This window comes from Scardinius erythrophthalmus, assembly GCF_964197995.2.
Source record: "Scardinius erythrophthalmus genome assembly, chromosome: 16".
NCBI lineage: Eukaryota > Metazoa > Chordata > Actinopteri > Cypriniformes > Leuciscidae > Scardinius > Scardinius erythrophthalmus.
The window spans coordinates 15,304,076-15,324,500 of record NC_138236.1 but is presented as its reverse complement, the minus strand read 5'-3'; the positions used below and the strand labels follow the sequence as shown (position 1 = coordinate 15,324,500).

Sequence of the window (20,425 nt, the reverse complement as noted above, 5' to 3'; positions counted from 1 at the left end):
CTCTAGAAAGTGCACTTGGACTTTAATCTCCAGGATTAAGGAGAGAAGCACATCATTTTTGTGGCAGTTTTCAGAAAGGAAACGCCAAAGACTGAACAAAGCAACTATCTGCAAGTATTGCATCTGTGTCTCTGTTTATCTTGTAACCTGTTGTTCTTGAGAACATTATCAACAGACGCAGCAACATTTCCAAAGGCCAAAAGTAAATCCAGATGGCTGCAAGGGCAAACATGGAGGACAGGGCCCAGCAACCTCAAGAGTGCTTAGGCAAGCATCTTCACGGACGCCTGCTGTCTGGAATACAGAATGACTTCGTTTATTTCTCTTACATTGATTGTTCAGAAAGTATAAGAAGCTCACAATTCCCTGCTGAAGACTTGGTTAGTCTTGGACTAGTTTGCCATATTATGCCCATGCTGGATCTTTTGGATCAACTCTCAGACAAGGGATGGTAAAACAAAGCAGACATACTTTCCCTCACACATCATTCTCTGTGGTATGCTGCTCTCTTTTGCATTTTCCCCATTACTTTTCCATGTGTTGTCTGTCAGCTTAGTCATGGGCACTATACCCTTTCTCTTTCTTCTCTCTCAGTGACACACCCACCCTCAAACTCAAGCCATTTCTAACCTCACATGACTCTCTGTGACTTCGACCATCACCCGGGGCAACAGCACTGTCCCCAGAAACACAGACCGACCGGAACTCACACAGAGAGAGACAGGGAGAATAATTCTCCCAGGCTGCAGAGGTCTGAGGTGTTTTTAGCCAAGCAGGCAGTGGTAGATCTGGCTAGCCAAGCATACAGCCATTCTCTGAGCTCTGTAAGAATCTGCAGAGAATGGATCCGAATAGTGGACTGAGCCTCACAACTAAACCAGAAAAAAACATAAATATAAAGGATACAAAAGGTATTCACCTTATGTAGCAAGGCGGAAGCAAGCCATTTTTTCTGTGATCGTGTGGGCACTTAAATAATTTAAATAATTTGCGCTACAAACCAGTGTTTATAACTCAGTAATTATCAATAATGTTGTATTACCAAAAACATAAATTTTCAATGAATAACAACATACACTGCCATATAAAAGTTTATTTTTTATTTTTTTTAAAGTTATCTATAGTCTCTTGCTATAGATAACTATGCTATGCTAAACCAAGGCTGCATTTATTAGATAAAAAAAAAAGTAATATTGTGAATTATTATGACAATTAAAAATAACTTCATTCATGTGATGGCAAAGCTGATTTTTCAGCAGCTATTACTCCAGTGTCACTTAATCATTCAGAAATCGTTCTGATATACTGATTAGGTGCTCAAGAAATATTTCTTCTAATCAATATTCTGCATATATTTTTGTAGAAACTGTTAAAAAATTTGTCAGGATTCTTTGATGAAAAGAACAGTCTTTATTTGAAATCCTTTGTAACACTATAACATTACTGTCACTTCTGATTAATTGAATGCATCCTTGCTGAAGAAGGATAAGTAAGGATAAGGATTGCTGAATAAGGAAGTATTCATTTCTTAAAAAAAAGGCTTTTGAACAGTATATGAAGAGTTCAGATGCAAAAGCCTCTAAGTGCCATCTGAAATGTTCTTCTAGAATGATCATTTTTATCAAGCTTGTATATTTAAGTTCAGTAATTTCACTTAAATGACAATTAATAGGTAATTTGCATCGCCATTTAAGTGAAATTACTGAACTTAATAAAAAAATTAAGATCACTTGATAAAAAAATGATCATTCTAGAAGAACATTTGCATCTGAAATCTACATATATTGCCATTAACCTAAATTACTAAAAGTGTTACTTTTTTAAATAAACTATAATATAATATAATATAATATAATATAATATAATATAATATAATATAATATAATATAATATAATATAATATAATATAATAGTTAAATAAATACTAATACTTAAATAAATAAAAGTTAATAATGGACAAACTGAACCTTATTGCAAAGAGTTACTATTTATAGAAAGACAGGCCAATTTTATTTTTCTACCAGCTGCAAAAGCTAAATTCATTTAAATAATCTCCTTAGATCTGAACATAGTAACATAATTAATATTAAAAAAAAACATTTAAGGGGAAAGCGTGACATTAATGTATGAATCAAATGAAGAAAGTATGCAACATCATATCTTTTTTCTGGGAATCTGCAACAATCCCATCCTGCATTACTTTCTCAGTGGTTTATCACAAGTGACCCTTTACTCTTCACATTGGGGTGATCAGGACGGGACATGAGTGCTGTACAGTTAAATTAGGTCAGATGTGTCCTGCAGGGGGTTCAGGCGAGTATTTGGTGATTGAAAGAGAGAACACCTAAATAATTTGAGAGGACCTGACAAAATAATTAATTTTTATTCCAAAAGAGATACTAAATGTAAGTGAAGGCGTAAATGTATATATTTGTTCACAAAGTCTTTAAAGAAAAGCTGCAGTGGATAAGAAGATGCCCGGATGCCTCACAGCAGGACTCAAACAGTTTAACAATCTGACAGATGGTATAAAGGATCTTCATCCTATAACCATTTGAAAAACACTCACACATCGACTGACTTCAGCTCTGTTACACCTATTTGAGCGATGGGTTAAGAAACAAGCTGAGCCACTGTGAAGATTAAAGGCTGAATGAAGTGCTGTAATTTTACATCTGAAAACACACTGCAGAGTGCAGACATTCCCACTCACTGTCTCAATAGAATAAAGTTCAATCGTGTAAGCACTGGAATAACTGCAAATGTAGACCAAACAGGTATTCATGAATCATGTCTCTCATGCTACATTTGGCACCTGGATTTCTGCTTAGTTTGCTCCACAAAGCAAAATCATCCAGCAGGTGTGCTGCAGATATCTCTTCCCCATTTGTACAACCACATCTAATATTTGTGTTTACAAAGCCTTTAGTCTCAGGCACAATATTAAGATCTACTTAAATTCGCTGGAGTCACTAAAATCAGCACAATGTTAAAATGGCATTTGACAAGACTCAATTCAACCAATAATATACTAGTGCTGGGTAAATTACTAACAAATTGTAGTTCTTTACTGAAACGTTCATACGTACGATGTAGTTAGTAAAAATGTAGTTAGTAATGTAATCCATTACATTGCACATTTTAGGTAAAATAATCTGACTATATTTTGATTACTTTTGATTTAACTTGTTTATAACATTGAATAGAAAAGGATAATGTTGTACCATTTTGAAATAAAAACAATACAAATTTTATCATGTAATTATAACCACCTAGTGGTTGGTCTGTGTGTGCAATTTCACAAAACTAGAAGACTTTGTAAATGTACAAAAGCAATATGCTTTTTCAGAAAGGAAAATTTAAAACATGAAAAAGAAGAATTAGGGAGAATCTATATATTATGAATTATTTACTGCCATTGTGTAATTTTTGGAATCTGATTACGTAATCCAGATTACATGTAATCTGTTACCATCCAGCACTGTTTATATAGATTTAGATGTATATATATGTCCCAAGGTAACATTAATATGTGATCTGATACACAAGAACAAATTTTGTTCATGATTACATTAGCAGTTCTTCTCAGCACTCAGCAATCTGAAAAATATTATCTGCAGAGTTAAATAACCTACTATTTTTGTGCAGTAATTGTATCTTTAGGTAATGGAGATTAGGTAATGGTTTACTTCGGTTGCTGCAAATTCATTTATCTCGACTGCAGGCTCAGTTTCTGCTTATGCATATAAGACACACATTCACTTAGAAATGTCAAGAGCAGGTGCCGTCTCTTTGAAGGCTCAGTCTGTGAAGAACACTTATGCGCCTTCCAACACTGACAAGCTTTCAAACACATTCTAAACAAATTCTAAAATTAATTCTCACTACAAGCACTCCAGGAATAGATACACGCTCAAAATTACAGATCCAAATGAAAAGGGCTTTACAGCCTGATGCCATTAAAGAGCCTTCTTAGTTTCTCACACACACACACACACACACACACACACACACACACACACACACACACACACACACACACACACACTCGATGGTGCTTTAAAAATCCAGATACAAATAAACTGACCTCAAGGACCTATAATGAAACATCAAGAACTTTAAATTTCAAAGACCCATTTGCAACCAAAAAATATTCATGAAAAAAAAAAGGTTCTTATGAAGGACAAGTAAGAAAGTATTCTAAGGCACACTTTATCAATTAACACTTATTAAAGAAAGTTAGCCTATATTATAACAATATTCTGAATAGATACCACTCTGCATAATAGTCTGTACCAGACTAATGTCTAATTCACATGGGATGATGCAACATGCATATTCAGCATTGTAATGTCCACCATAGAATCTTATGCTGTGTACTCAAACTTGAAAACATGCAGGGCAGAAAATATTCTGCATAATAGCAGAATTCACTTACTAATCATAAAAATTATCCTCAAAAGTCAAGATCCAATAGCCATGAAAGCAGTTTTCTAAGTTGCAACTGATTACAGAATCATTATAGTCAATTTTAAAGCCACATACCTCATTACAATGGATTCCTATTGAAAAGCCCCCGTTTAGATGGAGAATTGTATAGTCTCATAGAGTGCAGAGACTGGAGATGATGGATGCTGTGAACTCGTCCAGAAGAGGAGAAGAAAGAGAGAGAGAGAGGATGACAGAGAGAGGAGGAATAAAGGCGCAGGAAGGATCTCCGATCAACCCACTCTCTTTAACCAACAGGGTTCATTTTCCCATTTGTCCCTTGGCCCGATGAAGAAAGTGGGAAGGGACGGAGAAAAAAGTTCAAATGTCCTAAATTAGAATGAGCTACAAGAAAGAGAAAGAGACAACGAGAGAGAGAGAGAGAGAGAGAGATAGAGAGAGAGAGAGAGAGAGAGAGAGAGAGAGATCTCGTCTTCTAGAGAAAATGAGAAGTGAAGCAGGTTTTATGCGTGCCATTGTTTAACGCACAAAAAGAAAAGAAAAGTAAAGAAAAGAAAACGATTCTGTTGGTTTAGCGTTTAGCTCAGGTGTCAGTTGTTGAGTTCATAACTGTTGGGAAACTGTTCTCTTGGCCAACATTTAGCCTACTGATTCTGTCAAAGCATAAAGCAAAATTAAAACATGTCGAGGAACGAAGTAGAAGACAACTTCAATTTCTCAATGATAAAACAAAGTTCAAATTGCCACATGGGCCATTTTTTGTTTCAGTATCTAATTATTTAAGTGATTAAATATATTTTAAAAGTGTAAAAGACTAAAATGGTAGCCCTATCATAAACAATTATGTGAGATAACACGTTCACGCCATGTTGTAATTACCGTAAATAAGAGACGACAACACGTGAAGCTGTAGCCTATACAAGGGAGCTTTTCACGTCGTCGGATAAGGATTTATACGTTTCTCTTGCAATGTTAACTCCAACATAAATCGGCAGTAGTCGCGTGGTACAGCGGTCACGTGGTATAAGTCTTAGCTCTTAGAAAATGACGAGTCTATTACGAGTTTTATTTTAGTTTTTTCTAAAATTAACATAATTCATGAATTAGGCCTAATTATAATTCACTCATGAATTAGGCTATAATGTAGGCTATCTGTTTTTATCTAAAAACTTAAGCTTTCATTTTTGTGTTGTCTTAATGTTTGTTCAAGAGATTCAACACAGAATGAAAGCTGTGGCATTAGGCTAGTCTACTCCCCTCTTAGTTATGTGGGAAATGTAGGCTAATCATTTTGTTACATGGAGGATACATTCACTCTCACTGAATCTACCCATTGTTTAAAATAAGTATTCCTATTTAAAGGGATGATCAACTTTATATTGAGCAAGAGTCCAAGGGGTAAGAGCCACAATGAATGCTTAGGTTCACTCATTTGCTAGACCACAACACCACAGTAAATGAGAATTAGATGGTTCTGTAAACGTTCAGTTCTGCACATGTCCTGACTAAATAGACATTGTCATGGCCAAATATAAGCTGCACGATTCTGGACCAGCGTACACCTTCCGTGACTCGCTCAGCTGACTCTCCAAGCGAAGGGAAATTAGTGTCAAGATTGGTGAGCTCTAATAACCAGATCCCTCAGTAATGATGAGACAACTGCTTATTCAGAGAAATTACCAGTCTGAAATGGTTTAGAGGCATGAGTCACTGCTGATTCACATCTGTAAGTTTGAATCCGATCCATTTGTGAGTCATGTCTGTGAAGGCAACCGCATTTGCAACAGGACACAGTGTCTAGCCTGTTAAAATGGTAACTTTCAGAGATGAGGGGTTGATGATAGAAGGTGATTTGTTTCTGCACAGAGAGAAGAGGGTGAATATGGCTTTGTATCACATATGTTTTAATACTGTCATATTAAAGAGGAATTTAACATCAACACAGCTGATTGTCTCATACTCTGTGCAGAAGATGGTAAGTCAGGTACTATCACTCTGAACATCTACAGGAAATTACTATATGCAACAAAAAAAAAACAAAAAAACAGTTTACATAAAACTAAAGTACATTATTTATTGGCTCTTGCATTATGGTAATCCTTTAGTAATGAGCAAAGGGTACTTATTTCTGTACCACAAGATTACCTCAGCCTGCCAACCATTGAGGATTTTAAAACTTGATCCGTTTTACAGACATTACTACCATCCACATCCAAGCCACAAGTGGGAAAGTATGAAGTCACTGGTTGCCGTCTCTCTACAGCACACCATTAACCCCAATTTCATCAATGACACTTTACAATAAAGTTCACATTGTTAAGATAAGTTTATGCAATAATAAACTAACAATAAACAGTTTATAGCATTTATTGATATTTAATCATCTTATTGTGTATTATGCACATTTTAAATATTTAATATTACTAAATCTAAAAGCTATTATATATTTATTATTGTTAATTCATATTTGTCTGATACATTGAAGGAACACGCCACCGTTTTTTGAAATAGGGCTTATTCACCTTCTTTCCTACATTTAGATAGGTGGGCAAATGCATTTTTGTCTCAGTGCATGCATTGTTTTAGTTTGACAGGGTCGGCGCTAGCTTAGCTTAGCATAATGAATGGAATCCTTTGTTGCCAGCTAGCATGTCCTGAGTAAAAGTGATATAAAAAATAAAAAACCCCACCTAATTACTTCTTGTGGCCTGCGTATTCACAACAAGTACAAATAACGATGCAGATTAACACTAGGCGATTTCCTAGGTAGATATTGACTTATATATTAACGACTATATTAGGGGGAAGCACAGGCGAAGCACTGCTACTTGGGCGTGATATCTCTGCGCCCAAGTAGTGCTTCGCCTGTGCTTCCCCCTAATATAGTCCCAAATCAATATCTGCATAGGAAATCGCCTAGTGTTAATCTGCATCGTTATTTGTACTTGTTGTGAATAGGCAGGCCACAAGAAGTAATTAGGTGGTTTTTTTTATTTTTTATATCACTTTTACTCAGGACATGCTAGCTGGCAACAAAGGATTCCATTCATTATGCTAAGCTAAGCTAGCGCCGACCCTGTCAAACTAAAACAATGCATGCACTGAGACAAAAATGCATTTGCCCACCTATCTAAATGTAGGAAAGAAGGTGAATAAGCCCTATTTCAAAAAACGGTGGAGTGTTCCTTTAAATAATGTTCATTTATACCTTCCTTAAACTTCAAATGTCATTTTTTTTAGTTAGAATGTAGAGTTTAATAAATGCTGAAAATGTATTATTTATATAGATATTGCAATAACTAATATCAATGTAACCTTATAAGGTATTACTTATTTCATTCAAGTAATTAAAAGACAGATTAGGGATTAATTATATAATGTTTTCAGTTATTTACATAATTATATAATGTTATATACAGTTTCCAAAAAACATATTAAGCATTGGCAGCACAACTGTTCTCGATATTGATGAGAATTTTTTCTTGAGTACCAAATCATTATATTAGAATAATTTCTGACGGAACATTCGGTACTTTAGAAAGTTGACCTAACTTAAAAAAAATAAGGCAACATTTTACAGTCAACTTGGTAAGTTAACTCAACTAAAATCTGAAAACTTGAAGACTGGAGTAATGATGCTGAAAATTCAGCTTTGCCCTCACATCACATAATAAAACATTAAAAATGTATTTTATATAGACACACAGATTTGTGCGTAGTTATTTTATTAACTGGTGGTTAATTAATTACTGATCTAAAATAGTCCATTTAAAAGCCACATAACTCATTCCTGATATTAACCCTTTCGCCGCTTAGAGGTCACTACAGTGGACAGCTATTCAAAATCCCATTTCTTGTGTATACATGGGCTTTGATGGCATAGTGGCCCATTGGACACTAATGCATCATCCTATACACTGCCACCAATTGGCAAACCGTTGAATGTGGATATTTTTTTCTCCAAACAAATATCCATCCATTCCTTATAGGAGAAAAAATCAAAAATCAATGTTGTAACATCAAGTAACATCTAAGGAGTCATATCATTGTTAAATTTTCCAAGTATTGATTTTAGTTTGGGAGGAAGTTCTGATTTATCATCTGTCCACTAAATAGGACATCATGCATCACTAGCTATTTTTCATTCATACTATGTGACGGTTGTTCCTGAAAATACTTAAAACTGCAGTAACTTTTTCGGCTGTACATAAATGTATTTGTATTATTAGAATGTAATTTGCAGTTGCATTAAAAGTAATCTGATTACATAATGTGCATTACTTTTAATGCATTACTCATTACATCAAAAAGTAATTGACTGCGTAATGCACGTTACTTGTAATGCGTTACTTTACTTGTTACATCAAAAAGTAATTGATTATGTAATGCTTTACCCCCCCAACACTGCTCATTTCTGAAGAGATTGAAAACACCTGAACACTAGTTTATCCAGTCTGAAAACATCAATAGATCAATGTAGATTTCAGTCTGAGGTTTTCTCAGAGAGGTGAGCTACAGTAGAAATGTGTCCATTTTGAACATAATCTGAATTACCATCTAATAATGGTCTAATAAGGGTAAATCGATGTACTCTGGTAGACTAGAGGGAGCAGGAGCGTTTTCAAAATAGTCAGAGTTGGGTTTCCACAGAGTTGTTCCTTCAACGGTTGTAAAGATCTTTTGAGGAAATCACGTCCTCATGTTCTGATACACATGAAGCTCAACTTGTATCAAGTTCTTCTCTGCTGGCCAAATGGGAACAAAAACAATTGCATTAGCAATAATTGAAGCTGTATTATATTTTTTGTACATATTTTAGTTTTCACATGATTTTAAATACACAAAGTATTACTGTGTTCTTACTGTATTATGTTTAATACAGTATCTCTTCAGTAAAAAAAAGATGCAAAAAGTGAGGTTAGTGCATGTATTTTAAGTATTGTTCTTAAGTATTAAACATGTTAGAACATTTCTGGTTGTGTCACACCCTTGACAAAGGCTTGTCGCCAAAATGTTGGTGAAATAAAGTGTTTGCAAGTGATTGTGCGGTCAAATCTCCTTTATACATATTTGTTTTCTTTGACCTGCACCACGGATGGTGTGCATTTGCTTTAGTGTTTTATTAAGGAACTGTGCAAAAGAGAATCCCATATAAGGCTGGAAATCACAAGCTTGTCAGTCGCTGGGAAACTGGTGGGCAAGGAAGATCTGACTGCTTCCCAAACATCACCAAAGTGGTGCGACCAGATCCTTAAACACAGACTGACTGATGATTGAGTGGGTTTGGAGGGAAAAGAGCTTTGACTGTAATCTCAAGGATGGCAGATGAAGCCCTGTACATTTGGACAGTTAAATACAGGAGGAGCAGTAATTCATGTGGTGGTGTTGAATTCACAGTAGAAGAAGAATGCTGACTCGTCCTGTTCGTAAAGCTTCAGAAAAAACAAACAGGCAGAGAGAGGAACTGTGAGAGCAGTTTTTCTTTTTACTTACTGTAAAGGTCCTAAACAGAACACAAAAATTAATGTGTACAGTTAGCATAATATCCAACATCTTTTGCAACTTAACACTTTCTTCAAAGCAACTGAACCAATAGTTAACTTAAAATACCTTTTTTATACACGGAAACTATAGAGCCCCCTAGTGGTATTTCAACTCAATTGCTAAGAAGTTTAGCTGATATAAAAGGTGTCAAGTTAAAACAGTATCTTTTAAAAAAATCGAATCATTTTTGATTCAGAGCTAGATCCATTGCTTTAGCTGAAAGGCTGAGAGCTGTGAGTTTTCGCTCCCATGCATTCTCCACTACTTTGTACAGTTCCATGGTGGCTTTGGCATCTTCTACTGACGAGTGGCCTCTCTTCCCTGTCTGAAAACGTAAGAAGAGTTTCTCAGTGGAAAAAACTGAAAGCCTGTTCTTATTTTCATATATAAAAATAGTCTGACTCTCAATCATAGGATTCAAGAGCTGCTTTTGAACTGACTCCAGATTTCCTCTGAAATGTCTTACAGCTGAACTCCTCAAAGAACTCTTTGTGGCACAGGTGAAAATGACATCCACTGTGCCACTTTACAAAGTTCTGTGCGGAGTTAAACCCACCTGTATGTCCTTGTCGAGGAGAGCTTTAGTGAGCCTCTTCAGAGACACAGCTTGATGCTCGGGCAGTCCGGCTTTCTGGTTTAGCAGTGGAATCCGCGCTGTGTCTCGTGTTTGGCAAGCAGGATGGAAATATTTTAAGGCCTTGAAGTCATTTTGGATGGCGTGGCCCACAACCATTTTCCCTTTTAATATCTTCAAGATCTGTGTGCAAAACATAAGACTAATCAGACTATTACTGGTTTGTCAATACTCAGTTTGTTTATTTTAAGCACGCTGAATAAATAAGATGTAATGCAATTAGTTAAGCATTTCAATTAGGCATTAACTGATATGAAAATTTGGGCCGATAATGAGCAGCTGATAGGCTAATTATTTTCATATTATAGTCAGAAAAAACTAAATAAATAAAAATAGATAAATAAAAAACACTAAAAACTAAAATCAATCATTTTAAATGCTACAGATGAATTTGGGCATAGCAAAATAATAATGTACAGTATGAAAAATGGATATTAAACAGTGTTTAATGTATCAGATGATGGCAAAGGTGATCTAAATGTAAAAAATAGGGGAAATGTATGTGAACAAATAAATAGACAACACCAATCAATTAAAAAAATTCTGATATTGGCTGATAACTGATATGGTACTATTACTAGATATATTGCGCATGCATAATTTTAAATCAGAAAACAATTTTAACCTTTCGATACGTTTTTATGAAGATCCACTAGGAATATAATATGTCCACAAACAAATAACATTCTGCAATTTAAAAAAAATAAAAGAAAGCATGACTTTATATAAAAGCTTTCATAACATATATTTGGTGGGCTGCAATGTTCATGTAGCTTAAGAATGGCTAAAAAAAGTTGATTTGCTTGATTAAAAGTGTCTGTCTACTACAGTATGTAAATAAATACACATTCACATGATCATTTGAGTACAGATGTTATTTCATACCTCTTTTTGTGCCAGATGGAAGGGTGTGGCATTGGATAAATCCTGCCTCCTGACCCCACTATAGCGAGTGCGGAAATCTGTCACAGGATTGACGGGTTTGATAAATTTATCAAAAATAACATCACCGTCGTAGGAAACAATACTGCAGCGTGCAAGTTCACTGTTACACCCCTTCGGTCCTGTTCCCACCATCTCACAGTCCAATGCCACGTATTTTAATGGTCCGAGAGTGCGGGGTGCCGCTTGGTGTGTCGGGTCCCTCTGAGATGTGCTGGCAGTGGATGGAAATGAAAGTGTGGACTGCTGGGAAAATGTATTTGCAGAACTAGGCAGCTCATTGGTCTTATTAGGCAGACAAGAGGTAAATTTAGGAAAAATAGCATCTGGGGTTGATCTATTTCCTCCACTGAGCTGTGGATTTTTTGACTTGTTTTTCTTTTGCTGCTTTTTGTTTCGATTTTTATTTTGTTTCTGTTTTAACAAACCCTTGTGCTCCAGGTAATGTCTCCTTCCAAGGAAACGATCATGTTTGGCATTTCCTCTGTATTTACCTGATTTGCCTCCAGGACCAGACTCACAAACCAGGTTCAACATAATTCCTGACATTCTTATTCACTCTCAAAGGTTGATTATAACAGGTGTCTTCTTGAAGTTGTCACTCTCAAATAGAGAAAAAAAGAACAATGAATGACTGTTAAGACAAGAACTAACAATGTTGTAATGGGATCACACAAAATGATTTTGATAACATAATTTGTCTAATTAAGATCTTAAACAAGGGGTTTTCAAACTAGGGTCTGGGGACTCCCAACGGGGGTCTGTAGAACAGTTCAGAGGAAAAACAGTATTAAAAAAAACATTTAGCATAAATAAATAATAAACATAAGATATAACTAACTAAATATAAAATATTATAATACATTAATAATAACCCCTGTTATAAACAATGTTTTTTAAGTAACTAGCATCTCTTTACAATATGGGATAAACATACATTAAACGGGGAGATGTGATATTTTAATAACCAGGTAAATAGACGTGACATTTTCACTTTTGACTAATTTTAGTCCGTGTAATAATCAATAGATTAACTCAACTGTACAATCACGATTCACGAGTCTTCTAACGTTAAATTGAGGGGGGGAAAACAGGTTCGTAAAATCTTAAACACATTTCCATGATCGAGTTTAAGTTAAGTATCACACTGTGTACACCGAAATAAATTGTGCGACTCTATTACGGATAGAATTGCCGGACACATACCATTATTTGCCCCAAAAAGGCGATCTTTGATATTTTTTCCTCTTTCCGTGTTCAAGTCAAGCACACCACATGAATACATGTGCACTTCCGGGTCGGAGGGTTATGGGAAGTTCGAATCTTACGAACAACTCACTTTAAAGAACCGGATCAAACCTGATTCTGCGATTCAATGTAAGTGATGAAGTACTATTAGAGAAAGCTCCGAAAAAAGAAGAAAAAAATGTGTCATGTGTCATGGTAAGCACATATTGGTCTGTTTATTACGTTTTTGGATATGACCCAGTTCAGTTTGTTGCTGGATTTAACAGTAAGCCTAAACATACCTCCCATTTACATTTGATGGTTTTTGCTAAATCCATAAAAAAACATGTTCGTTACTTGAAATAAAATAAACGTTAAATGAAATCAGATAAATTTAAAAATAACATTTAATTTCATCTAGCTGCCAAGGAAACATTTATTCATTTTAATTAATTTAACTTAATTTACTAAAGTAGCTTAAACTTTAAAAAAAACATAAAGTATATACATTATGTATTTTTTTTTAAAAAATTATAAAAGAACGAAAGTTTTCGCAATCAAGTACGATTCAACTCTGATTCGCGAACGAATTGTTCAGGCCTGTGTTTTGAATCAGTTCAACCGATTCACTGATTTGTTCACGAATCGGACATCACTGGTAGGCGGTGCTCTTCGTGAACATGTGTGGTCGGATTAGTACATGTAAACAGAAAACTCATATTACGTTCCAATTAAGTTTCTCAATTCACCGACTACTCGTAGTATTGAAGGGCACCCAGTTTGATCTGCATGGTATTTTTTAATGTTATAAAAATGTTTGTGGCGACTTTTTCAGAGCAGGAGCAGAGAGAACTAGCCGAGAAGCTGACATCGCTCCTGTCAACCTACAGACACATATCAGACTCCTACATAATAGTAATGAATCAACAACTTATTGTACTTTTTTAGTGTTTGTGCTTTATGACCTTCTGTGTTTAACGTTTGTCCAGATTCTAAGTGTGAGTGACTAAGTGTAACAGTAAACGAATAATCCCGCACATTTAAGCCGTAGGTTTCTTGTCAGCTGAGCATGCGCGAGTATACTGAAATATACATGTGAAAGTGTATCTCTCTGTCCACACAGGAGTTCTTCAGTGAGAGTTTGTGGGATACTCTGCCTGTGAGCTGGCAGGAAGCCCTTGGTGATCTTACACCCCCACAGATCGCTGATCTGCTGCTGGATAAAGAGATTAAGGACAGGCGGTAAAATGAGTTTATTCTGTGTATCTGTCTGTAGTTGTTAACAACACATTGCCTAAAAATAAGATAACCGTACAAAGTCAGAACATTGCTTTGCAATATATCAAGATTTACACATCTTAAAACAGTAAGTCATCAAAGTAATAGTTATAAATGTAGTTAATGTAATAAATATAGTGACTAAGTTGAAATGGAAAGTCATATTTTAGTGTTCTCAAACAGTAGAAAATGCCTCTAGCAACACCAAGGTCATGGTTTTGATTATCATGGAATGCATGTATTGATAAAATGTATCTTGAATGCAATTAAAAGTCACTCTGGATGAAAGCATCTGCCAAATTTTTTTTCCCCCATATTTTACATTGTGTGCTGAACATAATTTTTGTGTTATTTAGTATCATTGATGTACTATTATATAGCCTACTCATAATGAAAGTTTTAAAGTTTAGTTTTTAACATGTCTGTATAGTTTTTATTAACTTTAATTTCAGTTTTAGTTATAAGTATTTTTTAGATAACTATGATAACCCTGTATTGTACAAATGTAAACTCCTTAAAAACAAATGTAAATTCCTTCAAATCAAACAGTAAAAATAATTAATATTACAGTGAACTGCATGAGTAAAATGAATAAGTTACTTCTTTTGAAAAGCTCAACATATTAGCTTTTATAAATATTTTTAATACAATTATATTATTTTAAGTAATTTCAAAAGGGTATTTTGTCTTTTAGGTACCCGTCTGTGTGGCCTCTGTCTTTACTGGCACTGCGGACAGCAGCACATGTGCTGTCGTTTCCACGTAAAGCACCAGGTGGGCACAGTCAGGACGCAGGTGCAGCAGCAGTGCCAGAGTTTCAGTCCAACCAGAGTCAGAGCTCTTTGTTAGGACACATTTTCCGTAAACACGTCAAGCCCAAGAAGCAGCACGAAATCCGCCGCCTAGGCACGGTGGGTACAATATAATGCATGTGATGTCAATGTGGAAAGATTCCAAATGTCATTATGAAAGAAACAACCCTCCAATAAGATCATTTGATACACTAAAGATTATTTAAAAATGTTTCTTCTGTTGAACTCTCTCCTAGCTGGTTAAGAAGTTGTGTGATCAGGCTAACTGTAACTGTGTGGTTGATGTTGGGTCTGGACAGGTACTGTAACGTCTTGCTTCATTTTGTTATTTTAAATATGCCCATCTTTATATTTTGAATATGCAAATGACCTACTTTAATTAGATCCATCCCTCCAGGGCCATTTGACACGGTTTCTGTCTTTTGGACTCGGCCTAGATGTTACTGGAATTGAGGCTGATCCCAACCTTGTTTCTATGGCTAACAAATTTGATAGACAGCTCCTATTGGCACTTACGAAAGAGAACCAAAGGGTAGGACCCTCATAAATATTATATTTTACATTATATTTTAAAAAATATCCTTAAAATGATATACATTATGTTCCTTTAACCTCTTTAGATATTGATATTACTTACAGTATATATTGATATTACTTTTCTGCTTGTATTCTCACTCAGACCATGTTTTATTTTATTTTTTGTCTTACTGTGACCCACAGTTTGTTTGTTTTTTGGATGTGCTGTGATATTTCTAATCTGCATTTCTGTTGTAGTCAGGAAAAGCTCAAGGTCTGCATTCTGAACCTGGTCCTTCTCCTCGTCATGTGGTGGGCTGGGTCAACCCACATGCTTCATGGGATGTCTTCGTTCAGCAACTTGTGACAGCATGTGAAAGTGACAGTAGTATTGGACCAACCACTGGGCCATATGAAAAGAAACAGAAGGTGGAAGATCTGCATCTGAAGCCTCATTCATGCCAAACCAAAGCAGAGGACAAAGCAGAGTTACAAAATACTCTTCAGGCTCAAAAAAATATTTCAGACTCTGTAGCCCAAGTAAACACTGGGGCTTTTCCATCAGGAATGGCAACCGAAATTCTTACCTGTAAAAGCATACCAGTTACTGATTGTGGTGCCAAAGAACTGGGTAGTTTTGTCCTTACAGGTCTTCACGCCTGTGGAGACCTCAGCTCCACACTTCTGCGCCATTTCGCCAACTGCCCTCAGGTTCAGGTCATCACGTCTGTGGCTTGCTGCTACATGAAAATCTCAACCCTGGAGAACCCAAACCCTCCAGGGGTATTCCAGCCCCCGTTTTCTTCAGAAATCACAGTGGCGGATTCCTGTTCAGAATACAGTTATCCAATGAGTGCCTGGGTACGTGGATTACCAGGGCACCAGTTGTCCTACAAGGCACGAGAGGGAGCGTGTCATGCAATAGAGGACTATCTCCAGCGGTTGAGAGAGGAGAGCGGGTTACTGCAGACACACTGCTACAGAGCCATCTTAGAAAGCATCATCAGAGCGGAGAGGCCCGATATGCGCAGACCGGGAGTTCAGACCGTTAAGAAAGCCCACGCACTGTCATTTTCTGAGTTAGTTTTTCTTTATCATGACATTTGATAATATTAATATCTTTACAGAACTGGCAAATCTGTGACTCGCTCCTGCACTTCAGTTCCTGGAACAGGAAGAAATAAAGAGTTAAATTAAAGTCAAAATCTCAATCATACTTTAAACTGTCTTATTTGAAAATACATCTGAGATACTGAGTCGCATTATACTATTGTTTTGTTTTATCACAGGTATGCTCGTTTGGCATTGCCACGGGTGGGCCTACCCGCTGATCTCCCGTATGACTCTGTCTGTGTGGAAACAATGCTAGCGCACCAGGGTAAAGTGGTGGTGTATTTCAGCCTGGTTCTTCTCCTGGCACCTGTGGTGGAGACTCTAGTGTTACTGGACAGAATGATTTTCCTGCAGGAGAGAGGTATGTGTTGCAGAACCAGTCACTCATGAGAAAATGGTCTAATGACCAAACTAGCTTTATTTTATGTTGACACCATTGTATTTTTTTTATTACATTTTTGGTTACATAATTAAAAATGTAATATTGGATTATATTATTTATAGTTTTTAAAGAGCGGGTAAAACCTTTGCATTTTCACTTTTAGGTTTTAAGAGTGAACTCATCCCACTCTTTGATGCTGCTTTTTCCCCACGAAACCTGGTACTGGTGGCCGTCAAGCCCAAAGAAGCATGAAGCTGAGTGAAATAACACACCAAGATATTGGAACCCACGTTCTGTATCACCACATAATTAGGTTTACAGTAACATGAATGAAATGGCTATAAATGAACTGCCACACAAACCATCAGACATTTGGGAACTGAAATTATAGGTCTGATTTTCCATTTTCCAGAGTGACCCATTAATGGGCCATTGTTCAGTCATTTTTTCCCCTCCCATACTTTTGACTCATAAGCAAAAGTTGTCACATTTGAAATTAATTTTTGTCTGAATTACAGACTGGAATTCTTACGAATTTTAATCTTTTAATGTGATTTTGTTATTAAAAATAAAGACATGACACTCAAACTGATTTGCTCTTTTTCTTAGTTATCAAATAGATGTGCTGTACAAGGTTGTTTCTCCATTTAGAAGGCACAGGATTATTTCACACTGGGAAGAGCTGCCATCATCTGGTGTCTTCACCTCTATTACAAAAGACATTTAAGAATTATTCAGACAAGAGTATGAATATTATATTTGTATATAAAACACTTTTCAATGAAAAGGCTGATATTGCTTTTTATAGCCTATAGATGGCACTCATAAGACAATTCAGGACAATATTTGTAGGCCCCCACAATATTTCTGGTACTCCTGCTGTAACAAGAGGCTCATTTTCAAACTTTTTTTATAGAAAGTAGGAGTGGCAATGTATAAGTTATAATTGCAAATAATAATTATATAATTTAATCCCATAATTCCAAAAGTTTCAACAAGTATGTTCTTCTGGGTTTATCGATCTTCCTAGCAATTTGTGATAACAGGTTTAAAATGATTCCCTCTCAAATATCAATTTCTACCAAAAAATGTAATAAATATAGCGTGTATTAAATTTGCTTGACCTTTTAGAATTTTATTTCCATTTCTCAGGTCCAGGTCTAGAAATCCCTTTCAAAATTCCCTCATCTAGGTTTTCCTGGGAATCCTGCTGATAATGGCATTCATAAAAGGTCAATGTCAGTTTATATTTTGATATTTATGCTTTTTAGCTTATTTTAATGGTCATTTCGTATTATTGTAAATGATTAAGTCATCTTATGCCCCCCTGGTTGAGAAACATTGCTCTGAACATATCATTGCATCTTGTACACTCTTGATAGTTTGCTTCCATACACATGTCTGCATGTCACTATTTATTTTTTTGATAAATGACACTTACAAAATGCAGCTGAAGGGAGACATAGAAGAACATTTAATTCTTCATGCTCTCTACAAAGAATTCGTTACATGCCACTGTGAGAGCAGCCACCAGCACAACAAACTCCTGAAAGTCCACCTCTCCATCTCGGTTCTCATCCAAATCAGACATGATCTTCTCCACAACCAAGGGGTCTTTACTCGCCTACAACAGGACAGAGACAGACACAATTATTTCAATTATGCACGTCAGCCATAAATGTTAATGCTACTTAATGTGGCTAGAACTTACTGCTAAAAAGTCACCGAGTTCTCCATGAAGCAAGCTCTTGAGCTCGGCTTTGCTTAGCTTGTACTTGTCTCCTTCTTTGGAAGAGTACGTGTGGAAGACTTTAATTAGGCCTTCCATTGCATTTTCCAGTTTCGAAGACATGATGTTTCACAAAGTATACTCTGCAAAAATACACAATAAAAAAAAAACAATTATGCAAAATCCAAGTCAACACCTGAAGATCTACGCAGGTGTGTTAGTGGACTATGTTAATTTAAGTGCATTGTCTCCATTCGTCCAACAAATATGCCAATACACACAATTACAGTTTTGTGAGAATGCATAGCCCTTTTGATTCTTTAATGCATTTGCACAGACAACCGCTGACCGCAGGGGCCCCTTCACCCCCCCTACGGGACCCCAAAGACTGGAGTTACACAGCACTGAGGGATCTAATATCTGCACAAACAAACCTTTTGGCACTGGCAGGCTGATGAGTATCATTAGAGAGAGGGAAGACAGGTATGCATCAATTATTCAATTAGCTTTTTGTATGAACTAAAGGCTCTGAGACTATTAATCCACGTAGGTCCAATCTTTTTTTTATATTAGACAGGTATTAGGTCTAGCATACAATCGGTCAATATTGCAGACATTAACACTAACTAACATGATAAGTTGATCAGATCACTGTCTAAAACAATGCAACTGTAATTTTAAATGCAACTTTAAAATGAACTATAACTTTCCATCCCATTAGTCTACAGTTGGTACAAGAACCACTTTCACCTTTATTGGTCACAGTAAATGTCGTGCCTAAAAAGACAAAAACTGCCTTATCCGTGAAACATTGAGAGTTATTTATGTTTTAAGTAATAATTCTTAAATAAAAATGCTCTCATCACATACATTAACATTTGACATCATTAAATAATAATCTTAAGGATTTTAACCTTAAACGTCTCAATTTCAACAATGCCATAGGCTATCCTATACAAACAATATTTTCAGAAAGATATTGTAATCAGTATAACATTTGAAGTCTATAACAGACTTCAGTGAACGTTATTAACTTACCTAAACAAGAAGAAGTGGTACCTAGCGCTTGAAAAGACGTGCTCATTAAATAGCGTCCATTCACCTGTGCGGGGCAATTAGTAAAGGCGGAGGCGGAGCCTCTTCCAACCGCAGCCCGCACGTCTGATGATGTCACCACGCAAGCTCATGCAATCGAATTCATGAGGAATCATCAACTCAAGAGGAACTGCTCAAATAAATCATGTAATATCTCACGTTTATTTAATTAAATAAAGCTGTAACTATGCAAAAATTTGATCTTTTTTGTAGATTTTATATATTTCAGGTTGATTGGGACATTTTTCACCAGTCATCTCAATGGCAAAAAGTGTCCCAATCAACCTGAAAAAAAACAAAAAAAAAAAACACATATATATATAAACACACACACACACACATATATATATATATATATATATATATATATATATATATATATATATATATATTGCAAACCATGTCTAGGGGTTTCTTCTGTTTGTATTGTTTGACAAAATGCTTTTGACTGGTATCACTAATCAAGAAAAATATCAAATTAATTCACATTGATTTGGATGATTCCTGACTTGTCAAGGAAGGTATGTGCTGAAACTTGAAACCTGGCTCTCTTGAGGCCAACTAGGTGAATTCCTGGCATCATTCTATCTCAGATCTCACTAGTGTAAAAATAACTTACGTTCACTACAGTCTAGGTTTAATCCATGTGAAATGATATCCAGGGTTCCCACTCTAAACCAAATGTCAAATTCCCTGACTTTTCC

At 35.8% G+C, this 20,425-nt stretch overlaps 4 protein-coding genes across 9 annotated transcripts in view; 1 reads left to right on the top strand and 3 right to left on the bottom strand.

Moving 5' to 3' along the window:
• bcan (brevican) overlaps positions 1-4,638 on the bottom strand; it is a 20,878-nt gene extending 16,240 nt beyond the window's left edge. For both annotated transcript variants that reach the window (XM_081388162.1, XM_081388163.1), the window contains exon 1: positions 4,546-4,638. In XM_081388162.1, the coding sequence (XP_081244288.1) occupies positions 4,546-4,550 (5 nt within the window). In that variant the 5' untranslated portion in view covers positions 4,551-4,638. The remainder of the gene's footprint in view (positions 1-4,545) is intronic.
• Positions 4,639-8,142: 3,504 nt separating this feature from the next.
• Positions 8,143-12,869, bottom strand: isg20l2 (interferon stimulated exonuclease gene 20-like 2). 4 transcript variants are annotated; one of them, XM_081389402.1, is made up of 4 exons: positions 12,776-12,869; positions 11,513-12,172; positions 10,550-10,750; positions 8,143-9,881 (listed from the first exon to the last, which is right to left on the bottom strand). In XM_081389402.1, the coding sequence occupies exons 2-4, from the start codon at positions 12,116-12,118 to the stop codon at positions 9,822-9,824; spliced, it is 867 nt and encodes a 288-aa protein (XP_081245528.1). In that variant the 5' UTR covers positions 12,119-12,172; positions 12,776-12,869; the 3' UTR covers positions 8,143-9,821. The 4 variants fall into 4 exon arrangements, with proteins under 4 accessions (XP_081245528.1, XP_081245525.1, XP_081245527.1 ...); XM_081389399.1 differs by having other exon boundaries at positions 9,226-10,318; XM_081389401.1 differs by having other exon boundaries at positions 9,227-10,318; positions 11,513-12,157; positions 12,776-12,852.
• Positions 12,870-13,450: 581 nt separating this feature from the next.
• Positions 13,451-17,489, top strand: mettl25b (methyltransferase like 25B). The gene is made up of 8 exons (XM_081389312.1): positions 13,451-13,711; positions 13,920-14,038; positions 14,769-14,985; positions 15,123-15,185; positions 15,284-15,418; positions 15,661-16,481; positions 16,692-16,876; positions 17,061-17,489. Exons 1-8 carry the CDS (start codon positions 13,586-13,588, stop codon positions 17,147-17,149), a joined length of 1,755 nt encoding a protein of 584 aa, XP_081245438.1. The 5' UTR covers positions 13,451-13,585; the 3' UTR covers positions 17,150-17,489.
• On the bottom strand, positions 17,163-19,718 carry s100a1 (S100 calcium binding protein A1). 2 transcript variants are annotated; one of them, XM_081389313.1, is made up of 4 exons: positions 19,665-19,718; positions 18,609-18,769; positions 18,339-18,521; positions 17,163-17,604 (listed from the first exon to the last, which is right to left on the bottom strand). In XM_081389313.1, the coding sequence occupies exons 2-3, from the start codon at positions 18,747-18,749 to the stop codon at positions 18,372-18,374; spliced, it is 291 nt and encodes a 96-aa protein (XP_081245439.1). In that variant the 5' UTR covers positions 18,750-18,769; positions 19,665-19,718; the 3' UTR covers positions 17,163-17,604; positions 18,339-18,371. The 2 variants fall into 2 exon arrangements, with proteins under 2 accessions (XP_081245439.1, XP_081245440.1); XM_081389314.1 differs by having other exon boundaries at positions 17,428-17,604; positions 19,541-19,670.
• Between the last annotated feature and the right edge of the window lie 707 nt (positions 19,719-20,425).